This window comes from Octodon degus, unplaced genomic scaffold, assembly GCF_000260255.1.
Source record: "Octodon degus isolate 3935 unplaced genomic scaffold, OctDeg1.0 scaffold00237, whole genome shotgun sequence".
Classification (NCBI taxonomy): domain Eukaryota; kingdom Metazoa; phylum Chordata; class Mammalia; order Rodentia; family Octodontidae; genus Octodon; species Octodon degus.
In genome coordinates this window covers 193,064-211,588 of record NW_004524813.1, presented here as the reverse complement: position 1 = coordinate 211,588, position 18,525 = coordinate 193,064, and the positions used below count along the sequence as shown (strand labels likewise).

General features: G+C 37.8%; 1 protein-coding gene across 1 annotated transcript in view; it reads right to left on the bottom strand.

Moving 5' to 3' along the window:
- Positions 1–18,525, bottom strand: part of Gabrr3 (gamma-aminobutyric acid type A receptor rho3 subunit) — a 105,020-nt gene that overhangs the window by 15,636 nt on the left and 70,859 nt on the right. Inside the window, exons 6-7 of the mRNA XM_004645721.1 lie at positions 17,669–17,809; positions 10,241–10,393 (exon numbers count right to left, since the gene is read on the bottom strand). Coding sequence (XP_004645778.1) covers positions 10,241–10,393; positions 17,669–17,809 — 294 coding nt within the window. The remainder of the gene's footprint in view (positions 1–10,240; positions 10,394–17,668; positions 17,810–18,525) is intronic.

The window sequence follows — 18,525 nt, the reverse complement described above, 5'->3', positions numbered from 1 at the left end:
TATGGGGAAAAATGAATAAATTAAAAATAAAAAAGAAAACTACAAGTAAAATAGTTTTCAGTTATACGAACTCGAAATATTCTAAAACCCCAGATGTAGCATATAGGAAATAATAAAGAACATAATCCAGAAGGCAAGAGAAGTTGCTATGTGGTCCTAGATAAAGAATGAAGAGCTCTCAAAATGATAGTTATGTAAGACTATGTAAAATATATTAGAATAACCGATTTAAAAGGTCATTGAAGATTTCTACAAAACAGTAGCAATTTTATGTTGGGTTATATACATATTTACATAAAATATACTTGTGTGTGAGTGTGTGTGTGTGTGTGTGTGTGTGTTAATGACAAGGAAGAAGTAATACAAAGACAGTGGAAAATGGAAATATACTTTTAAAGTTTCTAATACTAGAAGAAAATATCATTTCATGTCTTTTAAGTAGATTGTAAGTTAAAGTTACAGTATAAATCTTAAAACAAAAATTAAGATTAAACAATATTCAGAAAATTAAATATTAATTGTTTAAAAATTAAGTATTTCAAAACAATTGGACTAAGAAAAAGATTTCATGATAGTAAAGAATTACTAAGAATAAAACATAACATAAATACTGGAGTGAACAAATATATGACCAGCACTTGTAACAGTCTGGGGATAGGATATCGCACAAAGTTCCAGTATGTCGTGGACGTGGACAGTGTCCTTGATGCTTACTGGTGGCCAGGTGTCACTTGTGGGACTGAGCTACTGCTATTTCCTTGGAGACACCAGCATAGAAGAAATTGGAAATCACACACCTGAAATCTCTGAAATGATAGTGTCAGAAGTAAAGAAACAGCTGCAGAAAGGTATAGAGGAAATCAGATCAAAAATAATTCTGAAGTAAAAAAAAATAAATGATAACTATAATGAAAGAAGTACTAAGTGTTTCTAAAGAAGACACTGATTAAAAAAGTGGAGAATATAAAAATGGTGGAATTCTTGAATGGAAGCTCTGTCTTTAGTAAGCATTTACTGAGCAACTGCTAAATGCCAGTTGATATTTCCTCTGATTTTTCTCTCCTGTTTCCTTCCTTCCCTGACCCCTCTCTTTTTCCTCTCTTCTCAGAGTTGACCCCTTTTTCTTTTTCTTCTTTTTCCCCTTATTCTCTTTCATAAGCATCAGAGGCAAAGAGATCAGATTTTGGGAGCAACTGGAGGAAGAAGTGACTTAAGTTTCTTTAATAAATCACTGGCTCAAGAAATAGCAGCAAGAAACAATAATGTGGTTAGAAAGACTAAGAAAGCTTCTCTCTGGCAAAAGATTCAATCAGTAAAGTGAATGACTCACCTATAGAATGGAGAAAGCCCTTTGCCACCTACTCTTTAGACAGAGAACTAGTATCTAGAATATGCAGAGAACTTAAAAAAAAACTAACCTGCCGAAAATGTAAGACCCAGTCCAGAAATGAACAAGAGAAATAAAACAGACACTTCACAGAGGAAGAACAACAAATATACAAAAAAATGTTCAACATCTCTGACTGTTAGAGAAATGCAAACTAAAACAGTGTGAAGATTCCACCTTACTCTGCATAGGCTGGCAATCATTAGGAAATCAAACAATAACAAATGCTGGAGTGGATGTGGAGAGAAGGAAGCCTCCTACATTGTTGGTGGGAGTGCAAACTCGTACAACCAGTATGGAAATTGGTATGGAGATTTCCCCAAGAATTGAAATCACAAATTCCATAGAACCCAGCTATCCCCCTGCTAGGTATCTTCCCCACACAGTTTAACTCCTATGTCTTAGTTAATTTTCTCATTACTGAGACAAAATTCATGATCTCTAAAATTAAGGGAAGAAAGGTTTATGTAGCTCATAGTCTGTAGATGTTTCAGTTTATAATCAGCTTGCTCCAAGACAGGGTGACTTGGTAGAGAGCAATCAATTGTTCTTGACAGTGGTGGAAGACAGCAAAAGCAGCAAGAACAAAAGGGGGAGCAAGCCTCTTTTCCTGCCTTATATTGTATCCAGGCTATCCTCCCTAGAGCGAGTGTAATACTCATGCCCCAATCCTAGCACTAGACAATGAACCAATCACAAACGCTAGATTCAGTCGTCTTATAAAAGCCCACCTACTGACCTCATGAGGCTTTGGATGGACACCTAGACACAAACTGTAACATTATACTATAGTGATGCATACATACCAATGTTTATAGCGGCACAGCCCATCATAGCAAAATCCTTGAAGCAGACTTTACACCCATCAGCAGATGAGTAGATAAGAAAATGTGATATCTGTATATAATGGAATACTGCTTGGCTATAGCACGTTATACATTTGAGATATTGTAGGCAAGTGGATGTTCCTAGAAAATACAATGTTGAGTGAAATAAATCAGACAAACAGGCTTAAATGCCTTGTGGTATTTCTTATTTCAGTGAGGCAAAGTACAAAAAAGAAAATGATAAAGGATGATTAGAAACATACAAGTGGGGCCAGCGAGATAGCTTAACAGACTAAGCACATGCTCAGGCAAGCAGAGGGACTAGGGTTTGATCCCCAGCCCCACAGGCTGTGCTGGTCTCACTCCCCGGGCTTGCTGAGCCAGCCACTGAGACCCGGAAGGGTGGTGTATGCTGGTAATACCAGCAATGGGGAGGCTGAAGACAGGAGGATCACTATGAATGAGAGCTGTGTAGTGAGACCCTGTACCATATACAGAAATAAAGAAAGAGAGAGAGAGAGAGAGAGAGAGAGAGAGAGAGAGAGAGAGAGAGAAAGATAGATGATAGATAGATAGATAGATAGATAGATAGATAGATAGATAGATAAATAGAAAAGACAAGTGGATGGATCTCTTGCAGTAAGGAAGTGGTCCAGGGGAACAAGGGTGAAGGATGAGAAAGGGAGAAAGGAGCAAGAAGAGTAAGACATGCCATACATAGGAATATAATCCAATTAATATAAACACTGTATACCACAACATGATCTAAAACAAATAATAATATCAACAAGTATGAAAAATGGATAAGGTGGGCTGGTGAGATGGTTCAGTGGTCTAAAGCACCTACTTAAAACAAGTTTAGCAAAGCACAGGGACTGCGGTTCAATCCCCCAGCACCACATGCCAGCCAACCCTGCCCCCTGGTGGGCTGAGCTGGCCACACACACACACACACACACACACATAAATAAATAAATAAATAAATAAATGAAAAATGGATAAGGTAACCCAAGGAAGAAGCAGGGGAGGGAAGAGGAAAGGGATAAAATAAACAAGGTGGTATGTACAGGTAACTACTTCTCAAGATGATTGCAACCTGCCCATGCATTGCAAACACTTACTAATAAGTTTATTTTTTTATTTATTATTATTATTTTTTTATTTTTCCATAAGTTTTTTTTTTTTTTTTTTTTTTTTTTTGTAGAACCAGGGATTGAATTCAGGCCCTTGCACTTGCCAGAGAAGCGCTTATTCCACTGAGCCATCTCCCTGGCCCCGAGGCTAATAAGTTTTTTTAAAAAATAAATTGTTGTCTGTGGAAGGGTCATGCTATGTCTACACTCCTTTTGCAAGGGATACTGTAAGAGTTCTGGAGTGAAAGTATAGTCTTATAAATATTTGAACTGTAAACTAGCTGGCATGATTTTCTTGTTTAACTTCCCACTAGGGCAGGACAACTAGAATCTTTAATGATTTTTATAACTTGTGAGGAGTCCCAGACAGTGGGAAGCACACCATGATCTACTCCTGCGTGTACAGACACAGCGTGTGAACAACTTTCACCAACATCCTTCTATGCTCTTTGTAGCTGTTCTGTGACATTCTTTTTTAAGGGGGCCCAGATTACACATAATGACAACCCTACGGGCTCATTCAATTTCAGGTGAAGTTTCTAATTTATGGAATCAAGACCAACACAGCTGGGTAATTTGACAGTCACTAGAGGAAGACCCAGACTCTCACCTTTAACTTTGATGAGTACTCTAGAAAAAGGAACCTAAATACAATTCTAGTTTATAACAGTAAACTCAGGTCTCGCTGAGTCCAGTATTTCACTGACAGTGCTCAACTCATCAATGTGCATGTATGTTATCTTCATCTTTTGATCCAAAACACATTTGCTATATAAATATTAACTGGTGAAATTTTTATTAACATTTTTGATATAGCTGAAACAAAAATTATCTCATAAAATCTGCTTACTTGCAGCATGCATAGATGAATATCAATTGGCCCATGTTGCCCTAGAGAAATATGAAGTGAGAGTGGTTAGTACTTAACCTACATTTTGAAAAAACAGAATTTCAGTCCCTTCCCTTGATACTGAACCTATTGTACTTTGCATGGAAATTTATTGCCTCTCATTCTGGCCCTGGAAAGGGAATTTGTTTTTGTGTTTAAGATTGTAAATCAGGGTCCTTGGAGATAGATCAGTGATCTAAGTACCTGTCTAGACAAGAGCAAGCACCAAGGTTTGATTCCTGATACCGCATACAGTGATGACCCATGCAGGCCACCAAAATGGAGCCTGGTGGCACTCCGCTGTAATCCCAGCTCCGGGGAGGCTGAAATGGGAGGATCACTATGAGTTTGAGCTGTGTAGTGAGACCCTGTACCAAATGCATAAAATAAAAAAATGATTATAAATCAATCTGTACATATGGATCTTAGAGACAAAATGTTATGAAATACATGTGGAATTGTGTTAAATTATGGCACAAAGAAGGTATGCTATGCTTTTCAACAGGGCAAAAGTCTTAATTCCTTTAGAAGTTCACTAGCAAAAAAGTATTAAAAAGAACTTCACTAGCACATATTTAAGGGATGCTGAACTAACATTTACATTTGGTTTATCCCATTAGCTCAAAAAATTTCAAATGTCGCTAGCTGGTTTTCTGAGATATGGGAGATAAAACTTCATTTTTTAAAAACAGTAATATGGACTCAGCAACAGTAATATAGAAAAAATAAGATTGTAGAGCTCTAGTAGCTCAATTAGTTAGTGGTGCTTATATAGGAAAAATAAAGGTTTTGGTAAGAACAAAGACTTAAAACTGTGTTTGCCAGAGTGTCTCATGATATATTTGGAACTGATGACTACTTGTCTAAAAAAGAACCAAAAAGAAAAAAAGGAAATTGAATTATCTATATATTCCAGAAAGCAATAAACAGTCATTTATTTCAAAGGCAGTTAGCCCAATTAATTTATTGCAACTTTATTTATTTTGAAATGCAGTATTTTAGATTTTCCTTGTTCAAAAGGAGGACAATCAAATGACGGAGCACAGAGGATGGATTGTTGGGTAGAGGGTGCATAATGAGGGAGCCGATATGTGAACTCCAGGAGCAATGAAACTTGAAGCAAGTGCTATTACAGCTACATTAAACCCACTTATTATGTCCCGAGCCACCCCTTGGAAATGCATTAATCTTGACAAATAGTATTCCTTCCAGATCCATTAAAGTTAATATCCCAATAAAGGAGTTTTAAATTATATAAAGTGACTATTTAGTCAGAGGAAGGTCATGTGTTGAGATTAGAGAATTATCTTCCTACCTACTGATATTGCTATGCATAGTTAAGAAAATGTTATAAGAAAATATTTAGTCTGGCCATTTGGCTCAGCTCCTCTGAGTCCTTGCATCTTCTCGACATTAACTTATAAGTACTTGTATGGGGTGAATTAGGGATAGGCTGAGGAAAATTATTCATCGCTGTGTTTTATTAGGTGCATTCAGTTATGCCTGGCAGGTAGGCTCATTGACCAGTTTGACGGCTGTAAGGCAGACGAGTATCATTTCTAGAGGTCATTACCCTCTCTATATCTGGCTGCAAGCAGTTCTTCTGCAGGGAGAGAGAATCTCCACGTACCTTTAAATAAGTGAAAATCTTTTTGCTATAGGTATAAGCAGAAAGAAAATATGATACAATAGAAAGGAAGGCAAGATATGGACTAGATATCCAACAGTACTCTATGGCCAGAAACTAACAGCCATTTTTTTCCTCAAAGGTGGTACTGGACCTTAGTGACTGTCACTAGACATTCTGGTAATCTTTGTGGTGCTTAATTGAGTGGGGCTTGTTGAATTCCATAAATATTTACTTTTCCGCATATATGAGCTATAATCTGTCAGAAGACATTTTTTCCTTGACTACAGGCCTGAAAATTAGATGAACTTCCTCTCCAATTGTGTTTGTCCTATCTTGGCACTCACAAGGAAAAGGAAAGTCAGTAGCAATTACTCATTTTACTAAAGTGTAGTTTCTAGCATTCTGGATCATGAAATGAGAAATGCACGCAAAGTGCTCCGCATACCAGAACAGAAAGCCTATTGTAAGGAAAAATGCTCAGGCCGTGGAGTTGTGAAATAAGCTACATGCTTTGAAAAAAATGGAACACCATTTTTACTTAACAGAAAAACTGAGGACAAGTCTATCATCCAGATTTTAGTGTTTGGTGAACACTTTAAAACTAAACAAATCTAGCCCATTACTTCAAGTAAAACAATTAATGATGTTGGTCATCAACTTGCTATGGTTTGTGTCTGAATGTCCCCCTAAATCCTCCTGCAGGCATAGGGTGGTCTTCTAGAGTTTTTGATTGAGTCATGGTCCAATGCGGGGTTTGTGGGTGTGAGTGCTACACTCATCCTGTGGGGAGGATCTTTTAAGCAATATAAGGGAGGGAAACAGGCTTGTTCTCACTGCCCCTTCCCTTTTTGCTCTTTCTGATTTTTGCCATGTTCCACCACCATGAACTCCTGCCCTCTGCCATGTGTCACTCTGCCTGGGAGCCAGCTGAGTATGGACTGAAACCTCCACAAACTGTGAGCTAAGTAAACATTTCTTTCCTTCATTTTGGGTGTCAGGTATTTTGTCCCAGCAACAAAAGAAAAGTAACTAAGACACAACTATATGATTCATGCTTTCAAAGCAGAACTATAATTTTACCAAACTTTCCTACATCTCTTATGAACCTCTTCTTTTCTGCTGAGTGCTGGTAATTAATGTAATTTTGAGGTTGTATAATGAATTCTGATAACCTTTCAGAGATCAGTAAATCAGTATTTTCAAATGACAGTGGGTAAAAGATTTATCTGTTCAAGATACAAAATAAACTTGTGGATTTTAATTTAATACAACAGAAAAAAATTGTTGTGCTCTTGAGATAGCTCAGTGGACTGAAGTGCCTGCTTTTGCAAGTTTAGGCAAGTTCAGTTCAGGGACCACAGTTAATCCCTGGCCTGACATGCCACACTAGGCACACCCCCAGGGCAGGCTGAGCCGGGCAGAGTGCAGGCATAATGGCACATGCCTGTAATCCCAGCTCTGGGGAGGCTGCAAACAAGAGGTTACTATGAGTCCAAGCTGCGAAGTCATTCCCCGCAACAACTAAATACATTAAAAAAATTGTTGATGTCATTTCAGATTTTATATTGCAGCTAACTTCTGAGAAACTATTGCCTTTCAAATTTGTGTATGAGTCAATATCTTAAATTATCCAGAAAGACCAAATTTGTGGTCATGTTTCCAAGACAAATTTATCCCAAAAGATCCAAAACACTAGTCATTTAAAAAATACTAGTCATTTTTCAACCACATGTTCAATAAAGCCAGATTTTACCCTGTATTTCAACCAAAACCTATTACAATAGACTGAAGAAGCAGAGATATAATGCAATTGCCTAAATGTAAGACCTAAAATATGAAACTGCTTTAAGAAAAGATAGGGAACAGTTCAAGGCATTGGTATGGGCAATGATTTCTTTTTGATAACTCTTGCAGAACATGGAAAATGAAGCAGGTAAAGGCAATAATATCAAACCAGAAAGCTTATAAATGCCAAAGAAAATAATCACCTGAGAAAACAGACAACGTAAAAAATGGTAAAATATGTTTTATAAACTATTCGTCTGACAAAGGAACACTATCCATGATATATAAAAACTAAACTAATAAAATTCTCAAATGATCCAATTTTTAAAAAGCAAATGATATGAAGATACCTCCAAAAAGAAAAAAAATGAATAGCCAAAAAATTTATTGGTAAAAATGCTTAATTTCATTAACCTTTAGGAAATACAAATCAAAACCATAATGAGCTATCCCAGGTTAAATGGGCACCATAAAGAAACAGACAAAAAACAAATGCTTGAAAGGATATGGATTTCCATGTACTTCTGGTGGGAAAATACATCGGCACAACATTTATAGAGAAAGAAACATGGTGTATATACGCAACAGAATATTAGCCATAAAGAAGAATGAAGTCACATTATTTGCAGGAAAATGGATGGGACTGGCGACCATTATGAGAAGCAAAATGTTAGACACAGAAAGACAAATTCTGCATATTTCCTCTTCTCTTTTTTATTTATTTTTTATGTATTTAGTACAGGGTCTACAGGTCTCACTACACAAATGGGATTCAAAGTGATTCTGTTTTCAGCCTCCCAAGTACTAGGATCTTCTTCTCTTTTATGTAAATACTAAAATAAGTTAATCAGAATTATCATAGTGATTATCAAGAGGCTGAGGAATTTAAGAGGAAAGACAGGATGGAGGAGGGATGGATTATGACTACTCAACACAGAAGTCTCTGTGGGATAGTGTGGGGCCTTAGTTCACAATAGGTTATCAATTTTTTTTATGAGTAACTACATGATTGGGAGCTTGAAGATTATAAACACAAAGTAATGACAAGGAAATGGAGATGTTAACTGCCTAGTTGAGGAACTAAGTGACATCTCACTTGGAAGGCTGAGTAAATCAGAGTGCAAAGAATCTCTGAAAAGCTCTAGCCAGCATTTTAGGAGTACCATCATTCCTGTGCACTAACAACAAGGAGGAGCGAGTACCATTTTTGAATTGTGTGCTATTTTACATAAATGTGTGCAGGAACTTCCCAACTTGCAGGGATGAGAAATGGATGCAAGAGCACAGAATTTGGGGAATGACTTAAGTGTAGCTTTCTGTGGTCTTCACTTCACCTGTCATGAGCTAGCTCTTGTAGTCACTCTACAGGACAGGAGTGGCACAGTTGACTTGAAGACACTGAAAATCATACTCAGGAGCCTTTAGACACTGACTGACTTTCTGTACCCGGTTAGAGCCAGGATAGAAATGTACCCTCAGTCCCTTCTGTGGGCCTCTGCTGCTCCTCTTAGTACTAGGATCCTGAGGACAAGGAGCTCTGGTACAAAGACACAGTCAAATAATTTAATCACTCATTCCTTGAAGATATTCAAGCCCCAAATGCTTTTGGACTGAAAGGAAAGAGATGCAAATTTATTAATATTAATAATTTATGTCTTTAAATGATCTTTTGAAGTATGCATATAATTTGTGAACATGAACTTCAAAACCACCCTTTCTGGAATAAATTGTGTGATAATTACAATGATTGTGGAGCACTTCTCACAGTGTTCCCTTGAAATACAGCACTGCAGGTGAAAGAGCAAAATCAGGTAAAATGAAGCAGGAAGGCAAGAGCAGGATTTACTCTTGGGTTCTCTTTGAGTAGCAGGTCATCTAAATGCTCAGCTTGGCACCTCTCACTTCGTAAGGACTCAGTAACTGCTAAGTGGGTCTGAAAGAGCCCCCATAAATCAGTGTGTGTGGTAGTGGCATACAACATGCTAGGTGGTGTAGATAATCATGGCTGTGTGCTGTCTTAACAAGGCAAGCAATGTCTTTTCACCTGAAATTGACTGACTAAAAAACTGCAGTACCTAACTTTCTGCTATTGTTGATTTTGATTTTGGCCTTTGAATTTTGCCCTCCATAATTTCTAATCACATTCATATTTCTAAATTCAATAATCCACCCTTTCCCTCAAATTTATTATGACACCAACAGAGTAGTGTGAATTAGTCTAAAGGTTCTTCCTTCTATGATGTAAAGTTTTGTCATGCAAAGCTAAAAGGACTTGGCAAGAGGGAAACATGTTCCTCAAAAGGGAAAAGGGATAGCTTTTCACAGCAGATCATTTATATTTCATAGTTCTACTCTTTCTTTGCTGTCTTCCAGCTGCAGATTAGTCAGGTGATCTATAATTTTGCTTCCCAAGAAAAGAGCACAGTTACAATTTGCACTGCAAGCTGGTGAGATAAATAGCAAGTCTATCTCTAAGTACCTGCTAAATCAACATTCTCTTCTCCTTACTGTATTTTGCTCACTTTTCTTTACTTCTCCTGGCCTTCCTCCCATACTAGCATTTCACAAGGTGTGGAAGGACTTACTTACCCAAGGACACTCTGGCAGGAACAGCTCTTCGGTCAATCCAGAAAGAGACCCATGAAAGCATCACCATCAACATGGCTGGAAAGTAGGTTTGCAGCACAAAGAAGAAGATATGCCTTCGCAGCACAAAGTTGATGAAAAGCCTGTAGTACCAACCTATGAGAAAGAGCCAAAGTCTTCATTAGGACAGGAAACACCACTCTTAGCAAAACAACCCCCTTACTTAGCCACTGAACTCCAAGGGGACATGGAACTCCACACACCCATCTCTGTTTACCTGGCCTTAGATGGGACTTGATCCTAGAACTCCACCACTGTTAGTTCAACAACCTGAATTACAGCCTACTTGATTACCCAACTCAAAGATCGATCCTTATCCAAGCCTGCAGTCAAGGGATGAATGGCAATTGAATTGTGTCGGTGGGCCATTTTTGTTTTTAATGTATTGGATACATGGTCTCACTGCACTGTTCATATTTGTAGTGATCCTTCTGTCTCAGTCTCTCCAGCACTGGGATTACAGGCCTGCACCACCACTCCCAGTTTTGGGGCTGGTAGAGTGTGCCCAGGCTCTGGGACATGTGACACCGGTGATCGAACTCTAATCCTTCCACTTGCCATTCAGGAGCTTAGGCTGCTGAGCTATCTTGCCAGCCTGGATATTTTTTCTTTTTCTTTTTTCTTTTTTCTTTGCAGAACCAGGCCCTTGCACTTGCCACGGAAGCGGTTATTCCACTGAGCCATCTCCCCGGCCCCTGGATCTTTTTTCAAGATGCATTGTTGTTGCATTATTTCTGTAAGAAGTGGAGTCCTCAATACATGATTGATGACTACATATAATATTTAATAAACCATTTATTAGATATAACAAATGGAAACTTTTTAAAGGAAAAGGTCTATAGAAAGCACGATTTTTTTTCATTTATGTAATTGGTACAGGGTCTCATTACACAGCTTGGACTCATAGTGAGCCTCTTGTTTTCAGCCTCCCCAGAACTGGGATTACAGGTGTGCACTACCATGCATGGACTTCGAAGGCACAGCATGCCCCAAAATTGGGGATAGAACCCTGGTCCCTACTCTTGTAGAAGAAACGATTGAGTTAATGGATTTTTAACATGTGACCTAGATAGATAGAGATTCAAAGAGTCTCATATCTCATGCATACGTTTCTAATTGATATCCTTGCTTTATTCTATGATAACTGAAATGCCAATCTAATTAAATATTTGATACAATAAGGCAATGAATAATAAAGAAAATAATAAAGAAAATAAAAATATAAGTACACTTATGACTAATTACTAAGATTAGTTTTTCTATAAGTGCATTTTATTTTGAAATGAAATTATTTAAAATGCAGATATTATAAACAAAAATTATAAAAACAAAGTCATAGGTTTTGCAAATGTATAGTACTCCTTTGTTAGATTTGTAGTAATTTCTTAGAATGCTCAAGAAGGCAAAAGTATTGGATAGATAAGGTAAATATTCAGGCATTTGGACTAAAACATACACCAACCCACACTGAATTGTTAAGATTCTCCTACTAGTCTCCAACAAGTGATCCTTAGTCTTCTTTCTTTTTTTTTGAGGATGAAATCTTTCCCTCCCTGTGAGTTGGTTCATGTGCCTCAAGATATATTTGTTTCCCAAATACAGCAGATATATACTCTAAAATTATAATATACATTATATTTGAGCTATTCTTTGTATTTGTCACTCACTTTATAATTGTATGCAATTAAGCATTTTGATTTAGGGTTGTAGCATATGATAGGGATATAATGACTCTTACAGCTTCATGTAATTATTATGTGGTTAAAAGAATATCTGCAAAAGTAATTCATAAAAACATTTAAGTAATTCCTTTGTCCAAGAAAGGGTTTGTCCAAGAATCCTTGAAGATATCAAAATCTATGAAATCTCAGGTTTCTCATATGAAAAAATATATTTGCACATAATCTGTGCAGAGATTCATGTACACATGAAATCCCATTCATATTATTTATAATATTCAATGTAATGTAAATAAACACATAGTTGTTATACTATATTATTTAGGAAATAAGACAACAAAATATTCCTTTTTTATATTTAATATACGGTCTACGGGGTACAGGGTCTACAGGGTCTCACTAAGTAGATTAGACTTGTAGTGATTCTCCTGTTTTCAGCCTCCCAAGCGCTGGTATTCCAGGCACAAGCTACCACACCCAGTCTCAAGGGGCCTCTCAGCGTGCCCTGGGGGCAGGGCAGGCACAGCATGCCGGGGATCGAACCCTACAACTGAGCTCTGCCTAAGCAGGTGCTTCAGTCCACTGGGCTATTTGACCAGCCCTAATATATTCCATCTTTTAAGAATAATTTCTATTTGGTTTGTTGTCTCTCTCTCTCTCTCTCTCTCTCTCTCTCTCTCTCTCTCTCTCTCCTTTCTTCTTTCCTTTCTCTGTCTTTGTAGTCCTGGGGATCAAATCTAGGACCTCACACATACTAGGCAAGTATTCTACCACTGAGCTACACCTTTATCTTTTTTTTTCTCATAATATTCCAGAGAACTCCTGAATATGTCCTCTTCTGTCACCTCTGAGACATTCAAACCATGAAAGTCTTGCCTGCCCCACAAAGTGACTTCGCTCTACCCCCAAACCACCACAAAACCCAAATCAGCCATGCTTCCTGTTCTGTTAAGCCACTTTAGACCTGCTTGGGAGGCTGAGCAATGCTCTCAGGAAAGCCCATTCTGAGTAATAAATTTCTCTGTAGCCTTTTATTATATGTGTGGAATCACCAATCTGGACATCTGAACCAACTTTTGGGTGTGTGCGGTCCATCTCTCTTCATCAGGCTGCCAAAAGGTAGACAGAAAAAGAATTAAAGATAGACAGCCAGGAGCAGTGGGCACACCTGCAGTACCAGCATGTGGAAGGCTAAGGCAGGAGGACTGAAGAGTTCAAGGGCAGCTTGGGTTACACTGTGAGTGTAAGGGCAGCCTGAACTACACAGTGAAATGTTGTTTCCAAAAGCAAAAACAAAAGACAGACATAAAAAAGATTATGAATATTAAAAAGAAAGAAAAAAATGCTAAGGGCTGGAAGAAGAGTATTGAGGAAAATGGAGAAGGGGGCAGTAATTGGGGAGCCAGCCCTAAGAGAGGATTCAAGGTTTTTATATCTACAATCTGTAACCTTCAGTGGTCTTTTCATACAAAGGCCATAGAATGTACTAAATAGGGTCAAGATGACAATGTTGATGAACATGGCTATGATGATAGAGATTAATTTTTATGATAACAAATGTTAATATTTGTTGAGCACTTTACATATTGTAAGTCATTTAATTGTATTAACTCATATAGCCTCACAACCCAGTGAGGTATAGGATATGAAACTCACTTAAAGGTGAAGCAATTTAAGAGTACACAGATGGAGCCATTTGTCTAAGATCTGCTGTTAATAGGTGATAGGACAGGGTTGGAGCTATGGCCGTCTCCTCCCAAGACTTATACCTTTAGTTAATACATGTACATATATGTACTGTGATAAAGAGTAATCATTTCAAGTGTTCCTCTTGGACAAGAGTAATTTCTTTTTCCTTTACAAATTTATAGTATGTGACTTGGAGGAGCATTAAGAAGGATTAGGATAGCAGCCCTCCACTACTTGTTGATACTGCTAGTTAGTGATGGGTTTTGGTATTGGAATTGTTGAAGGCAACATCAGGAATGAAAGTTCAGCTATAAAATGGAAACTGATTGTATTCCTTGCTCTTAAAACTAGAGCAAGGTACATAGATTTTCTGTGTAGATGATTTGAGAATTCTGGTTATGGTTAGTAGTTGTAATGATAAAAATGAAGAAAAAATATTAAACGTAGTTTTGTGTTTTATAATTAAATTTTTTTATTCATTTATTTTTTGGTACAGGGTCTCACTATGCAGCTTGGACTCACAGTGATCTGACTACCTCAGCCTTCCCAGCACTGGGATTAGAGGCATGTTCCACGACGCCTGGGCTTGGTAGCCAGCATGGCACCTCCAGAGTTCTGGGGCTGGCACTGCATGTGGTTCTGTGGGCTGAACCCAGGTCCTTGCACTTTCCAGAAAGGCACTTAGTCCACTGAGCTATCACCCCAGTCCTAAGAAATAGATTTGATTCAGCAAACATATCTAAACTGGATTCCAGTCTAAGAAAGGTATTTGAATTTGGCTCTCGGGCCATGACTGAAAATTCATGGGCAGTGTGAAGCAGAGTTTTCACACACATGGGAACTGAAATAAGTTTCTAAATGTGATATTTCCTCAAGGATCAATTAATAAATCTTAGATATGATCATTTGTTTGATATGTAAATTTAACTTCCCAAATGCTTTACTCTTACATTTTTTCTACTTGTAATCCTTCTCGTTAAAAATATATACTTTGTAACAAACTTAAAAACACAAAGTGTAAAGTACAACTGGAGATCCCTGCAATCTATACATTCCTGTTTCTCAGAGGTATCTCTTGTTAACATTTGTAGACTTGTAAAACAGACACTAACCCACACACATACAGACAAACACCAATATAAATATACACCTAAATGTATAAATATTTTCTTCAATAATAAATGTAAGATTTTGTTATGTATTCTGTAAATTACTTTTAAATAAAATCGCTAAGAATTACTCTACATCTCATGCTACATAGACCTGTGCACTTGACCTAATTCTATTCTTTGTTTCACTGAGGAACTAAATTTTATTTCTTGAAAATGTAACTACACTTGAATGTTAAGGATTTTAAATGTAAAAGTACATTGTGAGCAATAATATTTTCAATGTAAGTATTTTGGTCTTTTTATAGATTCTAAAATATGACAAGAAAAAGATTAAAAAATCAGTTAGTATTGAGCTTACCCAGTAGGGCTTAGGAGTTGGCAATGCTGGAAGTAAAATTTCACCTCTTTTAAGAAAATAAATGGATATATCTTCACAGGTTCTTGGGCTTCAAACTCTGAAGAAATATCATTGCTCTATGATATGTTTGTATATTCTGTGTAGGAAAGAATTCTCTTGGATTTTTATGTTTCAAGTGTACCATTTCGTATAACTTAAACATTACAAAGCTATTCATAATTTATCATGTGTCAAAGTTATTTTACGATAGAACTAGTAATAAAAATTATATAGTAATATAAAAATTATAAGCCAAGGCTGGGGAGGTAGCTTGATGGCCAAAGCGCCTTCCTGGCAAGTGCAAGGACCCAGGTTTGATCCTTGGTACCACATGTTGTGCCGGCCCTGCACCAAGCCTGCTACTGAAACTGAGTGTGGTGGTACATGCCTGTAATCTCAGTGCTGGGGTGGCTGAGACACGAGGAAGAGCCTGAGCTGTGTAGTGACAGCTTACCAAAGAAAGAAAGAAAGAAAGAAAGAAAGAAAGAAAGAAAGAAAGAAAGAATTAATTTTTTTACAAAAATTAATCATATTTCATGTGTATAATTGTTCATTGTATATATATTACTTTAGTTATATATAGATTTAATTTAATGTAGGACTAAGAATATTAAAAATCCTGATAAAATATATATCTATATTTGTTTGCTTATAGAAAAGGAAAGGAGAAGGAGGAACAGAAAATATAATAATGGAGTTATCTGCATGAGATAGAATTAACAAGGCCTGTTTTCTTTGTACTTTTCTGAGTTCAGATTACCTACCATTTATTACATCCAAGATGCCCTTGAATAATTTCAATGAGCCAAGGACATATCAGTGATCAAAACTTATAAAAGTGTATTACTTACATGTCCAAAAGGCAATAAACATGTTTAAAATAAATAACATCCTTTGCTAAATCTTAAGCAATTAGACCAATACTGGATGAAATAGAATGCTTCTTCTGGATCTTAACTGTCCAAGAGTTGTTGGTCCTAGAAAATCAATTAGTTCTTCTGAGATGTAAATTTTGGTTTCACTTTAAAGATGCAGCATTTTAGAAAATTCACCTAAATAGTGGGGAACCTCTGAGAAGCAGCACTATGATCAAAACTGAGTGGGCCAAAGGATTTGGTCAGGATGGTTTTGCATCTCAGGGCTGGTGTGGGCACGATTCCTGGCCCACACATGCTTCACTGAGTCATAAATTGTATTTCGTCTGCTATAAATGGTGCCAAATTCTGGTAACTGGCTTGATAATGGGATGGATGGTGGGGTGCGGGGAGCAGTGGAGGCAATGAGGCCGAGAGAGCTTCTAATCCTTGTTAACAGGGATCATATATAACTTCTAAAAGTGTCTTAGATAATTGTTATAAAATAGAAATACAGCCATCACAGTAAATAGTGCATAATATATACTTGATTTGGAATGGATTTTCTATTGGAACAATGATGTTTTTTATTGATTGATTCATTCGGCTGATTTTATTTATTTGTTTAACAGCTACCTTGTGTCAGGCACTGGAAAGCTGCAGTAAGGTGGACAGATTTCCTGCCTTCTTTCTGAGGAAAACTTACAAAATAAAGTATTCTAGTGTTTCAGATTTTAAGTAGTCATCAATACTCTAAAGACAAGTAAAAATGGGTAATGGTGAAAGACGAGGCTTATTTTAGGCAAGAAAAGCCTTATTTAAAGAGATGTTCAGACAGGCTTCTAAATGGAAGGATCTGGTCATGAGATGGGGTAGGAGAAAGCTTAGTAGGCAGAGGGAAGAGAAACTCACAGTAGATGAACTGAGATGGGCATGTTTGGGGATGAGAGATAAGGCCAGTATGGGAGAGTACAATGCAGGGAAAGATGTACTGGGGGGACATGGAGCAGTAGGCAGGAGGTGGACCATGTCAAGAAGCTTGGATTTATGAGTGCAATGGCAAAAAGCTGAAGAGTTTTAAGCAGGAAAAAGCTATGTTCATTATGATTCAAAAGATCATTTTGTGTGCTGCTTTGAGAATAGATTGGAGGGAAGCAAGACATCTAGTTGGAGACATTGACATGAGAAAGAAGTAATGTAAAGGCCAGCGAGATAGCTCAGTGGACTAAGTGCTTGGGTTGGCAAGTGCAGGGACTGGTTCAATTCCGATTCCGGCACCACATGCAGTGCCAACCTCGCCCATTGGCATGCTGAGCCAGCCACCGAGACTGGGCATAGTGGCACACACCTGTAATCCCTGGGCTGGAGAGGCTGAAAATAGGAGGATCACCACGAGTCCAAGCAGCATAGTGAGACACTGTAGGAAAGGAGAGAGAGAGAGAGAGAGAGAGAGAGAGAGAGAGAGAGAGAGAGAGAGAGATAATGTAGTGAAACAAGCAGCTGTCTATAGAATGAGAGGGATGATGTTATTAGTGAAAGAGGTCACTTATTTGGATTCTGGTTCACTGATATGTTGAGATACTTTGCAAACAGTAGGGACTGTGTAAGTGATAATGAACTGTCCACATAAAATGCTGTACCTGTGCTGCTATAGAAAGCTAATCCACTGGATGCACTGAACTCCTCAATGAAGAACTGAGAAAGGGAAATGTGCTCTTCAGTATTTAAGGATTTGTTCCCATGTTTCCAGTACAGCATTAGATCATCCTCATTGTAAGCATCTAAAACAAGACAATAGCATTCCTGTAATTGCAACAAGTTCTTCTAAATTATGAGGTGTGTGATCAGTGCACTTCTATTATCTCCAGTGCCTGGTTTAATGGCGCGTATCTATGTGGTGCCAAAATTATTATCAAAGCGTTGACCACATCCATACCATCAAAAAAATCGCTGAAAATTAGAACTTTATGATTGGTGTAGTGTGGGGCTCTTCTTATGCCCATGTGCTGGGATAAAACATGCCAGCAGGGTGCTCTCCTCTCTGAACCTGTTATCACTCAATACCAAGCCAGCCTCGGTGTGGCGCCATGGCATTGCCTCACAGCCCCAGCGCTGACTGCAGGTCATTAGGCCCTTTCATTCAGCACCTCTGGAAATGCCACAATGAAGTTCTAATGGAATTATGGAGGAATGTCTGTGGAAAAAACATCCATTGAGATTCCTAGCATTTTGGCTAAATTATGTATTTTTTTAAAAATGCAGTTAGCTTTTAAAACAGCTAATAAAAAGTAGCTGATATGGGGGCCGGGGAGATGGCTCAGTAGAATAAGCGCTTCCCTGCAAACGCAAGGGTCTGAGTTCAATCCCCGGTTCTGCCAAATTAAAAAAAATAAAATAAAATAAAAGGGGGCCTGGCCCTAGCTCAGGCCTTTAAGTGGCTGCTTCCACAAAGCTGTCAGCCTCGGGTTGCTGGAGTTCGAACCTCACAACTCTCCCG